Consider the following 15,007-nt stretch of genomic DNA (forward strand, 5'->3'; position numbering starts at 1 on the left):
TCAAACGCCAATCAGTAGGGCTACGATGGTCGGTTCTTAATCATTTGTCACCATGCCTGTCACCTTCTAACCGAAAGCATAGAGAAATATAGTAAGACAATAGTGCTCACTCCATACATCAGTTCAGACTATTAATTTCAGTGTCTACATCTAGCATCGAGTAGCGGAACTATCAGTACTGCTACTTGACAATAGATGTAGCACCGACCGGAAAGTCTTATCTCAACAGCATAAGACTTTCCGGTCGGTGCTACATCTATTGTCAAGTAGCAGTACTGATAGTTCCGCTACTCGATGCTAGATGCTAATAGTCTTTTTGGTACTAAAACTGATGTATGGAGTGAGCACTCTATGTATTTTTTTCTCTATGCCGAAAGTGACGCATGGCATGACAGGTGATGAAAATATGACCATGATAGCAGTCGTAATGTGTAATATACCTAGCATATAAAGCCGAGATTCGGATGTCAACTGCAGCGTCTGCAGCTGATGCCGCCGCTATTGATACAATGCGTGATACAATGAATGTTCCAATTGCAACAGCAATGCGGCAGCGAACGTCACTCATTTTATAAAATAAATTGACAGATACAGCGTCGGCATATGTCGCAACAGTAATGCAGCGGTAGTTGACATCCGAATTTGCAACATTGCGTGAAAGTTCGGCTCCCAAAGTATTTCTGAATTTCTGGCCTTTTTCTGTTGATAAATTGGTTTGCCGTACTAGCTGGTCAAGCAAATCTTGTCAGTAAAAAAGGCGCGAAATTCAAATTTTCTATGGGACGATATCTCTTCGCGCCTACATTTTTCAAATTTGCCGAATTTTTCTACTGACAAGATCTGCTTGACCAGCTACATATTGTCATCAGTATGACCTACTTCGCTAGCGTAATATGGCCACACCTAAAAAAACGAAAACCAAACAAAATGCAAACGGGAACACGAAAACCGGTATCAGTAAGTGCATCGAGCAATCCGATTGTGAATATGCAGGCCGCAGGCAAGTGCAAAAATCAGGAATGCGAGCTCTATTCCGTTTAAATTGGAATCTATTTGCATTTAGAAACATTTTATCGTTTAAATATTTCGTTATTTAATTATGTTAGAGATAGGTATATAGGAAAGACTGTCAGTCATCATAGAAAGCGATTCGCATTATTTTTTAGACGGCGTCAATTTGCGAAGTTTCTGTTTCAAATAGGTAATTTGCTCGGCGTTCAGATTAATTGAAATCACCACACTTTCCACCTTTTAGTGAGCGTCATAGTTTTAAGCGGTTTTATTTTTATTTTGAAACATTTTTTTGTTTCAAAACTTAGTTGTTTTCAGTTAAAACATATTTTGATTTAAAGAAACAAGGAAACTAATTAAACATAGTCGTCAAGCCGCTACAAAGTTTTAAGCATTGTGTCTACTGCTACAATTTGTTACGAAATATAAGCTGTTATAAAAACAAAGCTTTAATGAAAATATAGACTGACTCCATCTACTCCAATGATGAACAGCTAAACCGAACAGCGCCGCAAAATTGCAAGGACTCATGAATTCATTTATTAACTAGCCATGCAATTTCGGGGGTGTACATTGTCTGACAGTCTTTATCAACATAAACTCTCTAATTAACGAATTGAGCCCGCATTCCGCATTGGACAACATTATTGCCTGTCAGCTGGTTGAGCCCCTGCGGCACTGAGGAGTGCGCCGACCATAACGACCTGATCTTGTTAAAGACCAGGCTATGCCAGGCCGCGCTTCGTGGACCTTCCTCGGGTAGTCCTGTTGAAATATACCAGCTTCTATAATATGGTAATAGGGTAGCTAGTGGGGAAGTCGCGAAGGGTGACACCAAAATACCAAATATAGAAAAAATCTTAGCAATAAAGTACGCTGTGAGGGTTGGACGCCAGTGTTTAGTGGAAGGTGCTGCTCAACTTTTAAGTCTGCCACTGAATGTGTTCCCTAATAAACTATACTAATGTCAGCATATGATTGGCTCCTTCAACCTTATTTAAAGGCAGTTTCGTACCAAAAGGGGCCAATTGTTGTACTATAGGTCAATCCAATCAATTATATGTATATCCATTTGTATATCCATATTAAGTACACGGCGACTCTGACAGGACCAATATACTTGTCGCGACTGTGTAGTTGTTCGCTGTATTGCTGATCATAATGTACCTGTTGCAAGCTGTTTCTGCCTTGTGCACTTGTACAAAAGCATCAATAGAGATTTTAGCAACTCGGGTGCCTATACGCAGGTGCCAATAGAGTTGGTAAGAGCTCGAGTCTTGAGTCTAAATTAAATAAATCAGTTAAAAAGAATTTTCTTTTGGAAAACTGCTGTTTTGAGTTGCGAGTAGAGCTGTTTTGAGTCTTTTTGAAATGGGTATAACTCAAAATTTTCAAAGTCATCAACATTTTGAAAGTGATTATATTTAAATTATATATTTAAATTGTGTTGGAAGATAATGCGTTTTATTTATTTTTCGAGTTGTCTAGAAATGACTTTTATTTTAACAGAAGATTTAACAAGTATAAACAATTTAGGCTTCGACTTACAGAATTCAGTCTACCAACTATGTCGTGTTAAAGAGTTGGGCTCCAGAGACTCAAATCTTTACCAACACTAGGCACGAATGATAAATGCCAAAGTTACCTAAGACTTAAGCAAATGCTAATGCTGCCGAGACAAATTTATTAATGCTGACAGATAGAAACGTTCCCTCCAACAGTTAGATTAAGCCAAGAAATAAAGGGGCAGCGAATTGAAACTAATAGTTTTCATTAGGCTAGCTGTGAAATATTTCAAGTATCAACTTGCCACGAAATTGGGTGGACAGGAATGATATAATTAATGGAAATAGAAAATGCAACAGATAGCGTTCGCAGCCGGCCTGCCGCCTGCGCTGTTGCAAAATATACCTAACCTAATAAATATCTATACTCGTGCACATAGACTGCGTCCGACAGACTTTGCGAAGTTATACAAATATACCTATCTCGATGCTTTTGTTCTGCACCACAGGTCTTGCAATAACCCTAGTAGGTACGCGGCTGCAAAACAGGGCGCCTATTGAAAAAGATTTAAAAATATTGGAATCGTAATTTAATTGTCTGCGTTCTTTCACGTTATAAAGCCCTTAAGAACACTAACGGTCACACAAGCTTTTAATACTTGTAAGTTAGTGTGCAACGTGCCGAATCACTTTATAGTATACGTATTATGTATTATTATAAGATCCTGTCAATCCCAATTTTGTTGATGATTTAACTTCGTTCACGAATATGTCGTACATGCGCTCTCTTTATAAGCCGCTTCTTAAACCTTTAAATTGGACTTAATTTTGCAAACGAGAACCAACTCCACAATAAAAAAAATTTACTAAAACCTTTGAGTTAAAAGAAAAGTATTTTTTTTTATGAAGATTTAGTGTGGTTCCCGTTTGCAGAATTAGGTTCAAATTAACAAAGCGCGAGATCTGGCACGCTCCATCTAGCGGATACCTAAATGATCTATCCTCTTGTTTGATAACCGGTCCTCTAGCACCCTACGTACATCCGGCGACGTAGGCGCGCCTGTCGCAACTGTCTCCGCCATACAACCAAGGATCCACTCCAGTAGGTCTAGCATGAGTTGCGTTCTCGCGCGCGACTCCATACTTGAAGTCGCGCCAGATGTATGAAGTCGCGCGCGAGAACGCAACTCATGCTAGACCGCCAGGAAAGTAAGAGTGAATGAGATTCGGCATCAATGAAGTAACGCGTTACGCAAGCATGTTAAGCTACCGCGAGCGTAGGCTATTTACGCGATATGCAAATTCAAAGATGGCGGATTACGAGACCCCGTGTCTTGTAAACTGAATGAAGCTGTCTTTATTAGGTAGCGAGATCTTGTCACTGGCCCAAAAGCCGATCTGTTAACACAATGACAGATCAGATCAGAGATATTTTGACTGATTTTGTACCACTGCTTATTTATAAAAAAAATACGACGCACTGTGATTGGCTATTTGCCTGCAGCGGTTCATGAGCGCTTCTGGCTCAAAACCTTAATGTTATACATGTAATTATGTCGTGGCCAGATCATAGAATTTGGTTATTAAATGATTATTTGAATTATCATGAAATGCTATCTTGGAACTGATCACTTGGAATGGGGTTGGCCGGTCAAAGTATTTAGCAGATGGCACCATCATAGCTTGCCCTGTCAATCTCTAGAATTGTGTCAAATTTTTGTTTTTTTAATGCCCCGAATGCCAGCCCTTTAAACCAAATCTCATAGAAAAAGGGGTAAGCTACGATTGCCAACCCCATTGACTCTTTCATGATGGGGCCAACAGACCAAATCATGAATTGGTTGCAACATCATAAAATTATCAATTCTAAGATCTGGCTACGCCATACATGAGACGGAAACCTTGTACTATATCTTTTTATATTATATACTAATTCATAAACGGCTGCTAACTTAATCAGTTGATGATCGTCGATTGTCCCTATCTGTCGTTATGCCATAGAGAGGGCAAACGACGATCATCAGCTGATTAACTTGGCAGACGTTTATGAATAACGCCGTAAATGTATACATAGTGTTACCTGATAGAGGCACGTGGTTTTCAGAGCTGTGGCGCGACGCCCGCTGAGCGAACGGACTCCTAAGCGACTTGGGGCTCAGGAAAAATCTTCTCCTCGTATGCGGTGGCGTTGGACAGCTTTGGACTAAATTGGTGGGCTGTTTCGGAGGCTTAGGTAGTCTTGTAGGGTTGTAATCTTCAGGTCTTTGTGGGGATGGCGTGTAGCGTTCCATGGTGCGTCTGCCTTGGCTGTTCCTGGCGCAGATGGGGCAGGCCTCGTTCCTGAACATGCAGGCGTAGCAGCGCTCGTGTCCGCAGGTGTCAATCAGCTTTCTCTTCTTGCCTTTGTCGAAAGGCATGTTACAGCTGGGACAGTTGGTGCCGCCGGTCTCGCTTTCTAGCAGCTGTCTGAGGGCTGCTAAGTCTGTAACAAAAAAAAAATTTTATCCTGGAAAGTTGGTCCAAGAAGGTTTAACTAAAATATTGTAAAGAGGCGAAAAGAAGAGGTTTAGAGCGTATCGAGTACTCAGCATTCTCTAAACCCCTAGTGTAAATTTCACTCTGTAGGTAATGAGAGTTCGAGTTTGCGTTTTGACTACTTTTGTACCTGTGTGTGTGTTCAAAAGAACAGCGCGCCAAGTGGAACGTTTTGAAAACTCAAAACAAAATCTCATAAAAATCGAATGGAATTTAGGGGTACTGATGTAGGAGACGTAAATTTCAATTTTGATATTCGAAGCAGTAATGTAGTCGGCAGTAATGTCGCGCTGCAATAATGCTTCCCACTGCATTAGTGAGGATGCAGTAATGATGCCCGGATTTTTGACATTTGAGGCAGCAATGCAGTTGGATGTAATGTCATGTCGCAGTCCTGCTGCTGTAATGCTGGTGCAGTCTGAATCTGAACTTTAAATTAAAGGTATTTCCTAACGAGACTGTAGAAACCAAGCCCTCTACTTAATGTATTACTCATGTCACTTTGACAAGTAAAATTAGCTTCTGGTTCCCACTCAAGACCAGCCTGCCATCTTTTGACACCCGTAGGTAAATGGTTAATTCAGTTTTAATGATACAAGTATTAGTATGCAAGCGCGTTGTCGCACTATGCGTGCAAATCGATTTACGTAATGATCCTTCTATAATAGCCACTCTAGGAACTGGCCACTAAGGTCATAATGCCATCTCTTTCACTTTTGCCTAGTTTTAGTATGTGTAAAGGAAATAGCGTTACGATGCCAGTTACCAGTTCATATTGCGACGACGATATAAGGATATAATTCCTGTTTGTAACGACGTATGGTCAGTCATAACAAATTATAAATATATATAGGGGAAATGGAATTTAAAGTGGTATATTCATATTTATTTAATAGTAGTTTATGCAACAGTGATATAATAAGGGTTCTTAAAATTCAAGGGTCGAAGTTACAAAACGAGACGTAGTCGAGTTTTGTAAAAAAAGACCCGAGAATTTTAAGAACCAATTATGAGCTGTTGCATACATTACTTTTTCTATGACAGCTGCAGCAAAAAAAAAAAAAAAAAAAAAAAAAAAAAAAAAAAAAAAAAAAATTATTAAAAAAAAGAGTTATTATTTAAAAAAAATTGAGTTATTATTTAAAAAAAAAAGAGTTATTATTTAAAAAAAAAAAAGAGTTATTATTGTAAATGAAAACATACCTCTTTCAATCAAGATGATCGGAACTTGTATCTTTAAAAAAAATAAAGCAGTTGTATTATACTCATAAGATGACTGCTAGCAGTCATCTTATGAGCCTATAGACAAAGCATTCAAATGACATTGCTTTAGATATCACTGTCAGTCATTTAATTGACACATTTAAGTGCTGGAGTAGAAAAAAACAATACAAAGCTACTCTATTCATTATCGTTTTAAAGAAATAGTGTGCAGTAATAGCCCAAAAAGACCGAAGCCTATGCTAGGGCTAGTTACAAATGTTGTGACATATTCAGGAAGCATATAAATTCGTGATTTGGTCACACACACACACATACACACACTACAAACCAATTTGTCAGTAAATAAGAACAAAAAAAATCTATACTCATCCTTTTCTTTTGGGTGCTAGTAGGTACTAGCGTAAGACAAAGATTTCAATTGTTCGGACTGTCTCATTTCAAACATAGAGAGAATCATCTCTCTATGTTTGAAATGAGACAGTCCGAACAATTTGACTTCATTTGCATATGAATATGACCAATAACATTAAATACACATAATAAATGTTTGAACAAGTACTTAACTGTTTTATAACAAGTATAATATTTGAATATTATATTTGTGGTTGCAGCCAAAGCTTAGTCTAATCTAATAAGTTATATAAATAACTCTCAGTGTCATTTACTACATAGCATTTAGCTACTGCTCGAGTGCTCGTAACTTCAAATACACTTTCAGCACTACTAGTACATACCTAGTACGATAATAAACAAAACTGTAATGTGAAACATTTGGCAATTTATTTGGTAAGCCGAAAGCGACGGCGAAGCAGTGTTGGCCGTAATGTGTAATTCTAATTAACAATTAATCATTTCCATTAACCATTAAATCCGCAATTAGTCAATTGCATTACGCATCAATTTAAATTAAGTTAATTAGAATTGAATTTTGAGACGTTTAATTACATTGATTGTCAATCTAAATTAACGTTTAATGCAATTAAATCAATTTTTTCATAAACTAATAATTAATGTTACTATTGCTTAGAAACTTGGAGCTAGGTATTAAAATTAAAAATAAGCATATGAATACAAGCTTCAGTGAATTATCAGCCAGCCTATTATGGATAGCTTTATCCATCTTTATCCACGTGATAAAATAACTGTCACTGTTTAACACCGTGGGAAAGAAAGTGACGGACACCGTTTTATCACGCTGTCACGTAGACAAGAACGACCATCATATCCGTACAGGTCGTGATATTTTAAAATGAGACAACAAAATGACCCTGAAACCTGGCAGTAGGTACCTACTGGAACTCAGGTTTGGTGCAACATAGACACACGCCGTTTAGGCTATTCGACTCGTCACAATGAGCACTTGGGAGAGCAGTACCCAAGATGGAGCTGATGCTGAACCTTGGCTGTACCTAGTGGAACTCAGGTTTGGTGCAACATAGACACACGCCGTTTTGGTCATCCGACTCGTCTTGATGAGCACTTGGGAGAGCAGTACCCAAGATAGAGCTGATGCTGAACCCTGGCAGTACCTAATGGAACTCAGGTTTGGTGCAACATAGACAAACCCCGTTTTAGTCATCCGACTCGTCTTGATGAGCACTTGGGAGAGCAGTACCCAAGATAGAGCTGATGCTGAACCCTGGCAGTACCTAATGGAACTCAGGTTTGGTGCAACATAGACAAACGCCGTTTTGGTCATCCGACTCATCTTGATGAGCACTTGGGAGAGCAGTACCCAAGATAGAGCTGATGCTGAACCCTGGCAGTACCTAATGGACCTCAGGTTTGGTGCAACATAGACAAACGCCGTTTTGGTCATCCGACTCGTCTTGATGAGCACTTGGGAGAGCAGTATCCAAGATAGAGCTGATGCTGAACCCTGGCAGTACCTAATGGAACTCAGGTTTGGTGCAACATAGACAAACGCCGGTTCGGTCATCCGACTCGTCTTGATGAGCACTTGGGAGAGCAGTACCCAAGATAGAGCTGATGCTGAACCCTGGCAGTACCTAATGGAACTCAGGTTTGGTGCAACATAGACAAACGCCGTTTTGGTCATCCGACTCGTCTTGATGAGCACTTGGGAGAGCAGTACCCAAGATTGAGCTGATGCTGAACCCTGGCAGTACCTAATGGAACTCAGGTTTGGTGCAACATAGACAAACGCCGTTTTGGTCATCCGACTCGTCTTGATGAGTACTTGGGAGAGCAGTGCCCAAGATAGAGCTGATGCTAAACCCTGGCAGTACCTAATGGAACTCAGGTCTGGTGCAACATAGACAAACGCCGTATTGGTCATCCTACTCGTCTTGATGAGCACTTGGGAGAGCAGTGCCCAAGATAGAGCTGATGCTAAACCCTGGCAGTACCTAATGGAACTCAGGTCTGGTGCAACATAGACAAACGCCGTTTTGGTCATCCGACTCGTCTTGATGAGCACTTGGGAGAGCAGTACCCAAGATAGAGCTGATGCTGAATCCTGGCAGTACCTAGTGGAACTCAGGTTTGATGCAACATAGACACACGCCGTATTGGTCATCCTACTAGTCTTGATGAGCACTTGGGAGAGCAGTACCCAAGATAGAGCTGATGCTGAACCCTGGCAGTACCTAGTGGAACTCAGGTTTGGTGCAACATAGACACACGCCGTTTTGGTCATCCGACTCGTCTTGATGAGCACTTGGGAGAGCAGTACCCAAGATTGAGCTGATGCTGAACCCTGGCAGTACCTAATGGAACTCAGGTTTGGTGCAACATAGACAAACGCCGTTTTGGTCATCCGACTCGTCTTGATGAGCACTTGGGAGAGCAGTGCCCAAGATAGAGCTGATGCTAAACCCTGGCAGTACCTAATGGAACTCAGGTCTGGTGCAACATAGACAAACGCCGTTTTGGTCATCCGACTCGTCTTGATGAGCACTTGGGAGAGCAGTACCCAAGATAGAGCTGATGCTGAACCCTGGCAGTACCTAATGGAACTCAGGTCTGGTGCAACATAGACAAACGCCGTTTTGGTCATCCGACTCGTCTTGATGAGCACTTGGGAGAGCAGTGCCCAAGATAGAGCTGATGCTAAACCCTGGCAGTACCTAATGGAACTCAGGTCTGGTGCAACATAGACAAACGCCGTTTTGGTCATCCGACTCGTCTTGATGAGCACTTGGGAGAGCAGTGCCCAAGATCAGCTGATGCTAAACCCTGGCAGTACCTAATGGAACTCAGGTCTGGTGCAACATAGACAAACGCCGTTTTGGTCATCCGACTCGTCTTGATGAGCACTTGGGAGAGCAGTACCCAAGATAGAGCTGATGCTGAACCCTGGCAGTACCTAATGGAACTCAGGTCTGGTGCAACATAGACAAACGCCGTTTTGGTCATCCGACTCGTCTTGATGAGCACTTGGGAGAGCAGTGCCCAAGATAGAGCTGATGCTAAACCCTGGCAGTACCTAATGGAACTCAGGTCTGGTGCAACATAGACAAACGCCGTTTTGGTCATCCGACTCGTCTTGATGAGCACTTGGGAGAGCAGTACCCAAGATAGAGCTGATGCTGAACCCTGGCAGTACCTAATGGAACTCAGGTCTGGTGCAACATAGACAAACGCCGTTTTGGTCATCCGACTCGTCTTGATGAGCACTTGGGAGAGCAGTGCCCAAGATAGAGCTGATGCTAAACCCTGGCAGTACCTAATGGAACTCAGGTCTGGTGCAACATAGACAAACGCCGTTTTGGTCATCCGACTCGTCTTGATGAGCACTTGGGAGAGCAGTACCCAAGATAGAGCTGATGCTGAACCCTGGCAGTACCTAGTGGAACTCAGGTTTGATGCAACATAGACACACGCCGTATTGGTCATCCTACTCGTCTTGACGAGCACTTGGGAGAGCAGTACCCAAGATAGAGCTGATGCTGAACCCTGGCAGTACCTGCAGGTTCAAGATGTGACGGATGACCTAAATAGCGTGGGCCTATGTTGCACCAAACCTGAGTTCCACTAGGTATAGCCAGGGTTCAGCATCAGCTCTATCTTGGGTACTGCTCTCCCAAGTGCTCATCAAGACGAGTCGGATGACCAAAACGGCGTTTGTCTATGTTGCACCAAACCTGAGGTCCATTAGGTACTGCCAGGGTTCAGCATCAGCTCTATCTTGGGTACTGCTCTCCCAAGTGCTCATCAAGACAAGTCGGATGACCAAAACGACGTGTGTCAATGTTGCACCAAACCTGAGTTCCACTAGGTACAGCCAGGGTTCAGCATCAGCTCTATCTTGGGTACTGCTCTCCCAAGTGCTCATCAAGACGAGTCGGATGACCAAAACGGCGTGTTTCTATTCGGCGAGTTCCACTAGGTACAGCCAAGGTTCAGCATCAGCTCCATCTTGGGTACTGCTCTCCCAAGTGCTCATCAAGACGAGTCGGATGACCAAAACGGCGTTTGTCTATGTTGCACCAAACCTGAGTTCCATTAGGTACTGCCAGGGTTCAGCATCAGCTCTATCTTGGGTACTGCTCTCCCAAGTGCTCACCAAGACGAGTCGGATGACCAAAACGGCGTTTGTCTATGTTGCACCAAACCTGAGTTCCACTAGGTACAGCCAAGGTTCAGCATCAGCTCCATCTTGGGTACTGCTCTCCCAAGTGCTCATTGTGACGAGTCGAATAGCCTAAACGGCGTGTGTCTATGTTGCACCAAACCTGAGTTCCACTAGGTACAGCCAGGGTTCAGCATCAGCTCTATCTTGGGTACTGCTCTCCCAAGTGCTCACCAAGACGAGTCGGATGACCAAAACGGCGTTTGTCTATGTTGCACCAAACCTGAGTTCCACTAGGTACAGCCAAGGTTCAGCATCAGCTCCATCTTGGGTACTGCTCTCCCAAGTGCTCATTGTGACGAATCGAATAGCCTAAACGGCGTGTGTCTATGTTGCACCAAACCTGAGTTCCACTAGGTACAGCCAAGGTTCAGCATCAGCTCCATCTTGGGTACTGCTCTCCCAAGTGCTCATCAAGACGAGTCGGATGACCAAAACGGCGTTTGTCTATGTTGCACCAAACCTGAGTTCCATTAGGTACTGCCAGGGTTCAGCATCAGCTCTATCTTGGGTACTGCTCTCCCAAGTGCTCACCAAGACGAGTCGGATGACCAAAACGGCGTTTGTCTATGTTGCACCAAACCTGAGTTCCACTAGGTACAGCCAAGGTTCAGCATCAGCTCCATCTTGGGTACTGCTCTCCCAAGTGCTCATTGTGACGAGTCGAATAGCCTAAACGGCGTGTGTCTATGTTGCACCAAACCTGAGTTCCACTAGGTACAGCCAGGGTTCAGCATCAGCTCTATCTTGGGTACTGCTCTCCTAAGTGCTCACCAAGACGAGTCGGATGACCAAAACGGCGTTTGTCTATGTTGCACCAAACCTGAGTTCCACTAGGTACAGCCAAGGTTCAGCATCAGCTCCATCTTGGGTACTGCTCTCCCAAGTGCTCATTGTGACGAGTCGAATAGCCTAAACGGCGTGTGTCTATGTTGCACCAAACCTGAGTTCCACTAGGTGCAGCCAGGGTTCAGCATCAGCTCTATCTTGGGTACTGCTCTCCTAAGTGCTCACCAAGACGAGTCGGATGACCAAAACGGCGTTTGTCTATGTTGCACCAAACCTGAGTTCCATTAGGTACTGCCAGGGTTCAGCATGAGCTCTATCTTGGGTACTGCTCTCCCAAGTGCTCACCAAGACGAGTCGGATGACCAAAACGGCGTTTGTCTATGTTGCACCAAACCTGAGTTCCACTAGGTACAGCCAAGGTTCAGCATCAGCTCCATCTTGGGTACTGCTCTCCCAAGTGCTCATTGTGACGAGTCGAATAGCCTAAACGGCGTGTGTCTATGTTGCACCAAACCTGAGTTCCACTAGGTACAGCCAGGGTTCAGCATCAGCTCTATCTTGGGTACTGCTCTCCTAAGTGCTCACCAAGACGAGTCGGATGACCAAAACGGCGTTTGTCTATGTTGCACCAAACCTGAGTTCCATTAGGTACTGCCAGGGTTCAGCATCAGCTCTATCTTGGGTACTGCTCTCCCAAGTGCTCACCAAGACGAGTCGGATGACCAAAACGGCGTTTGTCTATGTTGCACCAAACCTGAGTTCCACTAGGTACCGCCAAGGTTCAGCATCAGCTCCATCTTGGGTACTGCTCTCCCAAGTGCTCATTGTGACGAGTCGAATAGCCTAAACGGCGTGTGTCTATGTTGCACCAAACCTGAGTTCCACTAGGTACAGCCAGGGTTCAGCATCAGCTCTATCTTGGGTACTGCTCTCCTAAGTGCTCACCAAGACGAGTCGGATGACCAAAACGGCGTTTGTCTATGTTGCACCAAACCTGAGTTCCACTAGGTACAGCCAAGGTTCAGCATCAGCTCCATCTTGGGTACTGCTCTCCCAAGTGCTCATTGTGACGAGTCGAATAGCCTAAACGGCGTGTGTCTATGTTGCACCAAACCTGAGTTCCACTAGGTACAGCCAGGGTTCAGCATCAGCTCTATCTTGGGTACTGCTCTCCTAAGTGCTCACCAAGACGAGTCGGATGACCAAAACGGCGTTTGTCTATGTTGCACCAAACCTGAGTTCCACTAGGTACAGCCAAGGTTCAGCATCAGCTCCATCTTGGGTACTGCTCTCCCAAGTGCTCATTGTGACGAGTCGAATAGCCTAAACGGCGTGTGTCTATGTTGCACCAAACCTGAGTTCCACTAGGTACAGCCAGGGTTCAGCATCAGCTCTATCTTGGGTACTGCTCTCCTAAGTGCTCACCAAGACGAGTCGGATGACCAAAACGGCGTTTGTCTATGTTGCACCAAACCTGAGTTCCATTAGGTACTGCCAGGGTTCAGCATGAGCTCTATCTTGGGTACTGCTCTCCCAAGTGCTCACCAAGACGAGTCGGATGACCAAAACGGCGTTTGTCTATGTTGCACCAAACCTGAGTTCCACTAGGTACAGCCAAGGTTCAGCATCAGCTCCATCTTGGGTACTGCTCTCCCAAGTGCTCATTGTGACGAGTCGAATAGCCTAAACGGCGTGTGTCTATGTTGCACCAAACCTGAGTTCCACTAGGTACAGCCAGGGTTCAGCATCAGCTCTATCTTGGGTACTGCTCTCCCAAGTGCTCACCAAGACGAGTCGGATGACCAAAACGGCGTTTGTCTATGTTGCACCAAACCTGAGTTCCACTAGGTACAGCCAGGGTTCAGCATCAGCTCTATCTTGGGTACTGCTCTCCTAAGTGCTCACCAAGACGAGTCGGATGACCAAAACGTCGTTTGTCTATGTTGCACCAAACCTGAGTTCCATTAGGTACTGCCAGGGTTCAGCATGAGCTCTATCTTGGGTACTGCTCTCCCAAGTGCTCACCAAGACGAGTCGGATGACCAAAACGGCGTTTGTCTATGTTGCACCAAACCTGAGTTCCACTAGGTACAGCCAAGGTTCAGCATCAGCTCCATCTTGGGTACTGCTCTCCCAAGTGCTCATTGTGACAAGTCGAATAGCCTAAACGGCGTGTGTCTATGTTGCACCAAACCTGAGTTCCACTAGGTACAGCCAGGGTTCAGCATCAGCTCCATCTTGGGTACTGCTCTCCCAAGTGCTCATTGTGACGAGTCGAATAGCCTAAACGGCGTGTGTGTATGTTGCACCAAACCTGAATTCCACTAGGTACACCCAGGGTTCAGCATCAGCTCTATCTTGGGTACTGGTCTCCCAAGTGCTCATCAAGACGAGTCGGATGACCAGACGGCGTGTTTCTATGTTGCACCAAACCTGAGGTCCACTAGCTAGATAAAAATTACGGGCGCCTTTATAAAATTACGATATATTTTTGTTAATTGATAATTATCAATAATATTTTTAATTGTCATTAAAAATTGATTTAATTTTTAATGGTTTGTGAAGCATTAACCATTAATTCTTTTTAATTTTTAATGGTTCGAAATAAATTAATATTAATGCAAATTGATGTTAATGCGAATTGACAATTAATTTTCCTTCAATGGTTAATGGTTAATTCGAATTAACCTTTTCAATGGTTAATTTTTAATGGTAATTGGGATTAACGTTCGGCCAACACTGCGGCGAAGCATACAGGGTGTCCCAAGAAGTAGTGATATACTGAAGCTGGGAGGTAGAGGACCTAGAGGGCTATCTGAATCACCCCCATGTATGTTCCGCGATTTTTCGTGTTTTCGGAGTTATGATTTTTTTAAATTTTTCACCTATCGCCGAGTACGATGAGATTTTTATTTATGGTGACGTGAATTATTGCGGTAGATGCTTGATTCTTTTTGTGTGCTAAGCTGATAGATAGGCCAATTCAGTATGGTAACATTTACTATCGTTAGATCTCTGAATGGAATTAAAAAGAAATAATGCCAAGAAAGATAAAATTACCCAGTATGTTTTATTTTTCTAAGCGCCCTTGAAGTTGTGAACATACTGGGTAATTTTATCTTTCTTGGCATTATTTTTTTTTAAATTCCATTCAGAGATCTAACGATAGTAAATGTTACCATACTGAATTGGCCTATCTATCAGCGTAGCACACAATAAAATCAAACATCTACCGCAATAATTCACGTCACCATAAATAAAAATCTCATCGTACTCGGCGATAGGTGAAAAATTAAAAAAAATCATAACTCCGAAAATACGAAAAATCGCGGAACATACATGGGGGTGA

The 15,007-nt window shown here is 43.2% G+C and overlaps 1 protein-coding gene across 3 annotated transcripts in view; it reads right to left on the bottom strand.

Annotated features, from left to right (window-relative positions):
- The window catches only part of LOC134651305 (protein TANC2), a 205,212-nt gene that overhangs the window by 21,760 nt on the left and 168,445 nt on the right, over positions 1-15,007 (bottom strand). For 2 of the 3 annotated variants that reach the window (XM_063506354.1, XM_063506356.1), the window contains 2 exons: positions 4,597-4,998; positions 1,663-1,776 (listed from right to left, as the gene is read on the bottom strand). In XM_063506354.1, the coding sequence (XP_063362424.1) occupies positions 1,663-1,776; positions 4,597-4,998 (516 nt within the window). The remainder of the gene's footprint in view (positions 1-1,662; positions 1,777-4,596; positions 4,999-15,007) is intronic. The other variant, XM_063506355.1, reaches the window with a different exon arrangement.

Source organism: Cydia amplana, chromosome 10, assembly GCF_948474715.1.
Source record: "Cydia amplana chromosome 10, ilCydAmpl1.1, whole genome shotgun sequence".
In the NCBI taxonomy this organism is placed as follows: domain Eukaryota; kingdom Metazoa; phylum Arthropoda; class Insecta; order Lepidoptera; family Tortricidae; genus Cydia; species Cydia amplana.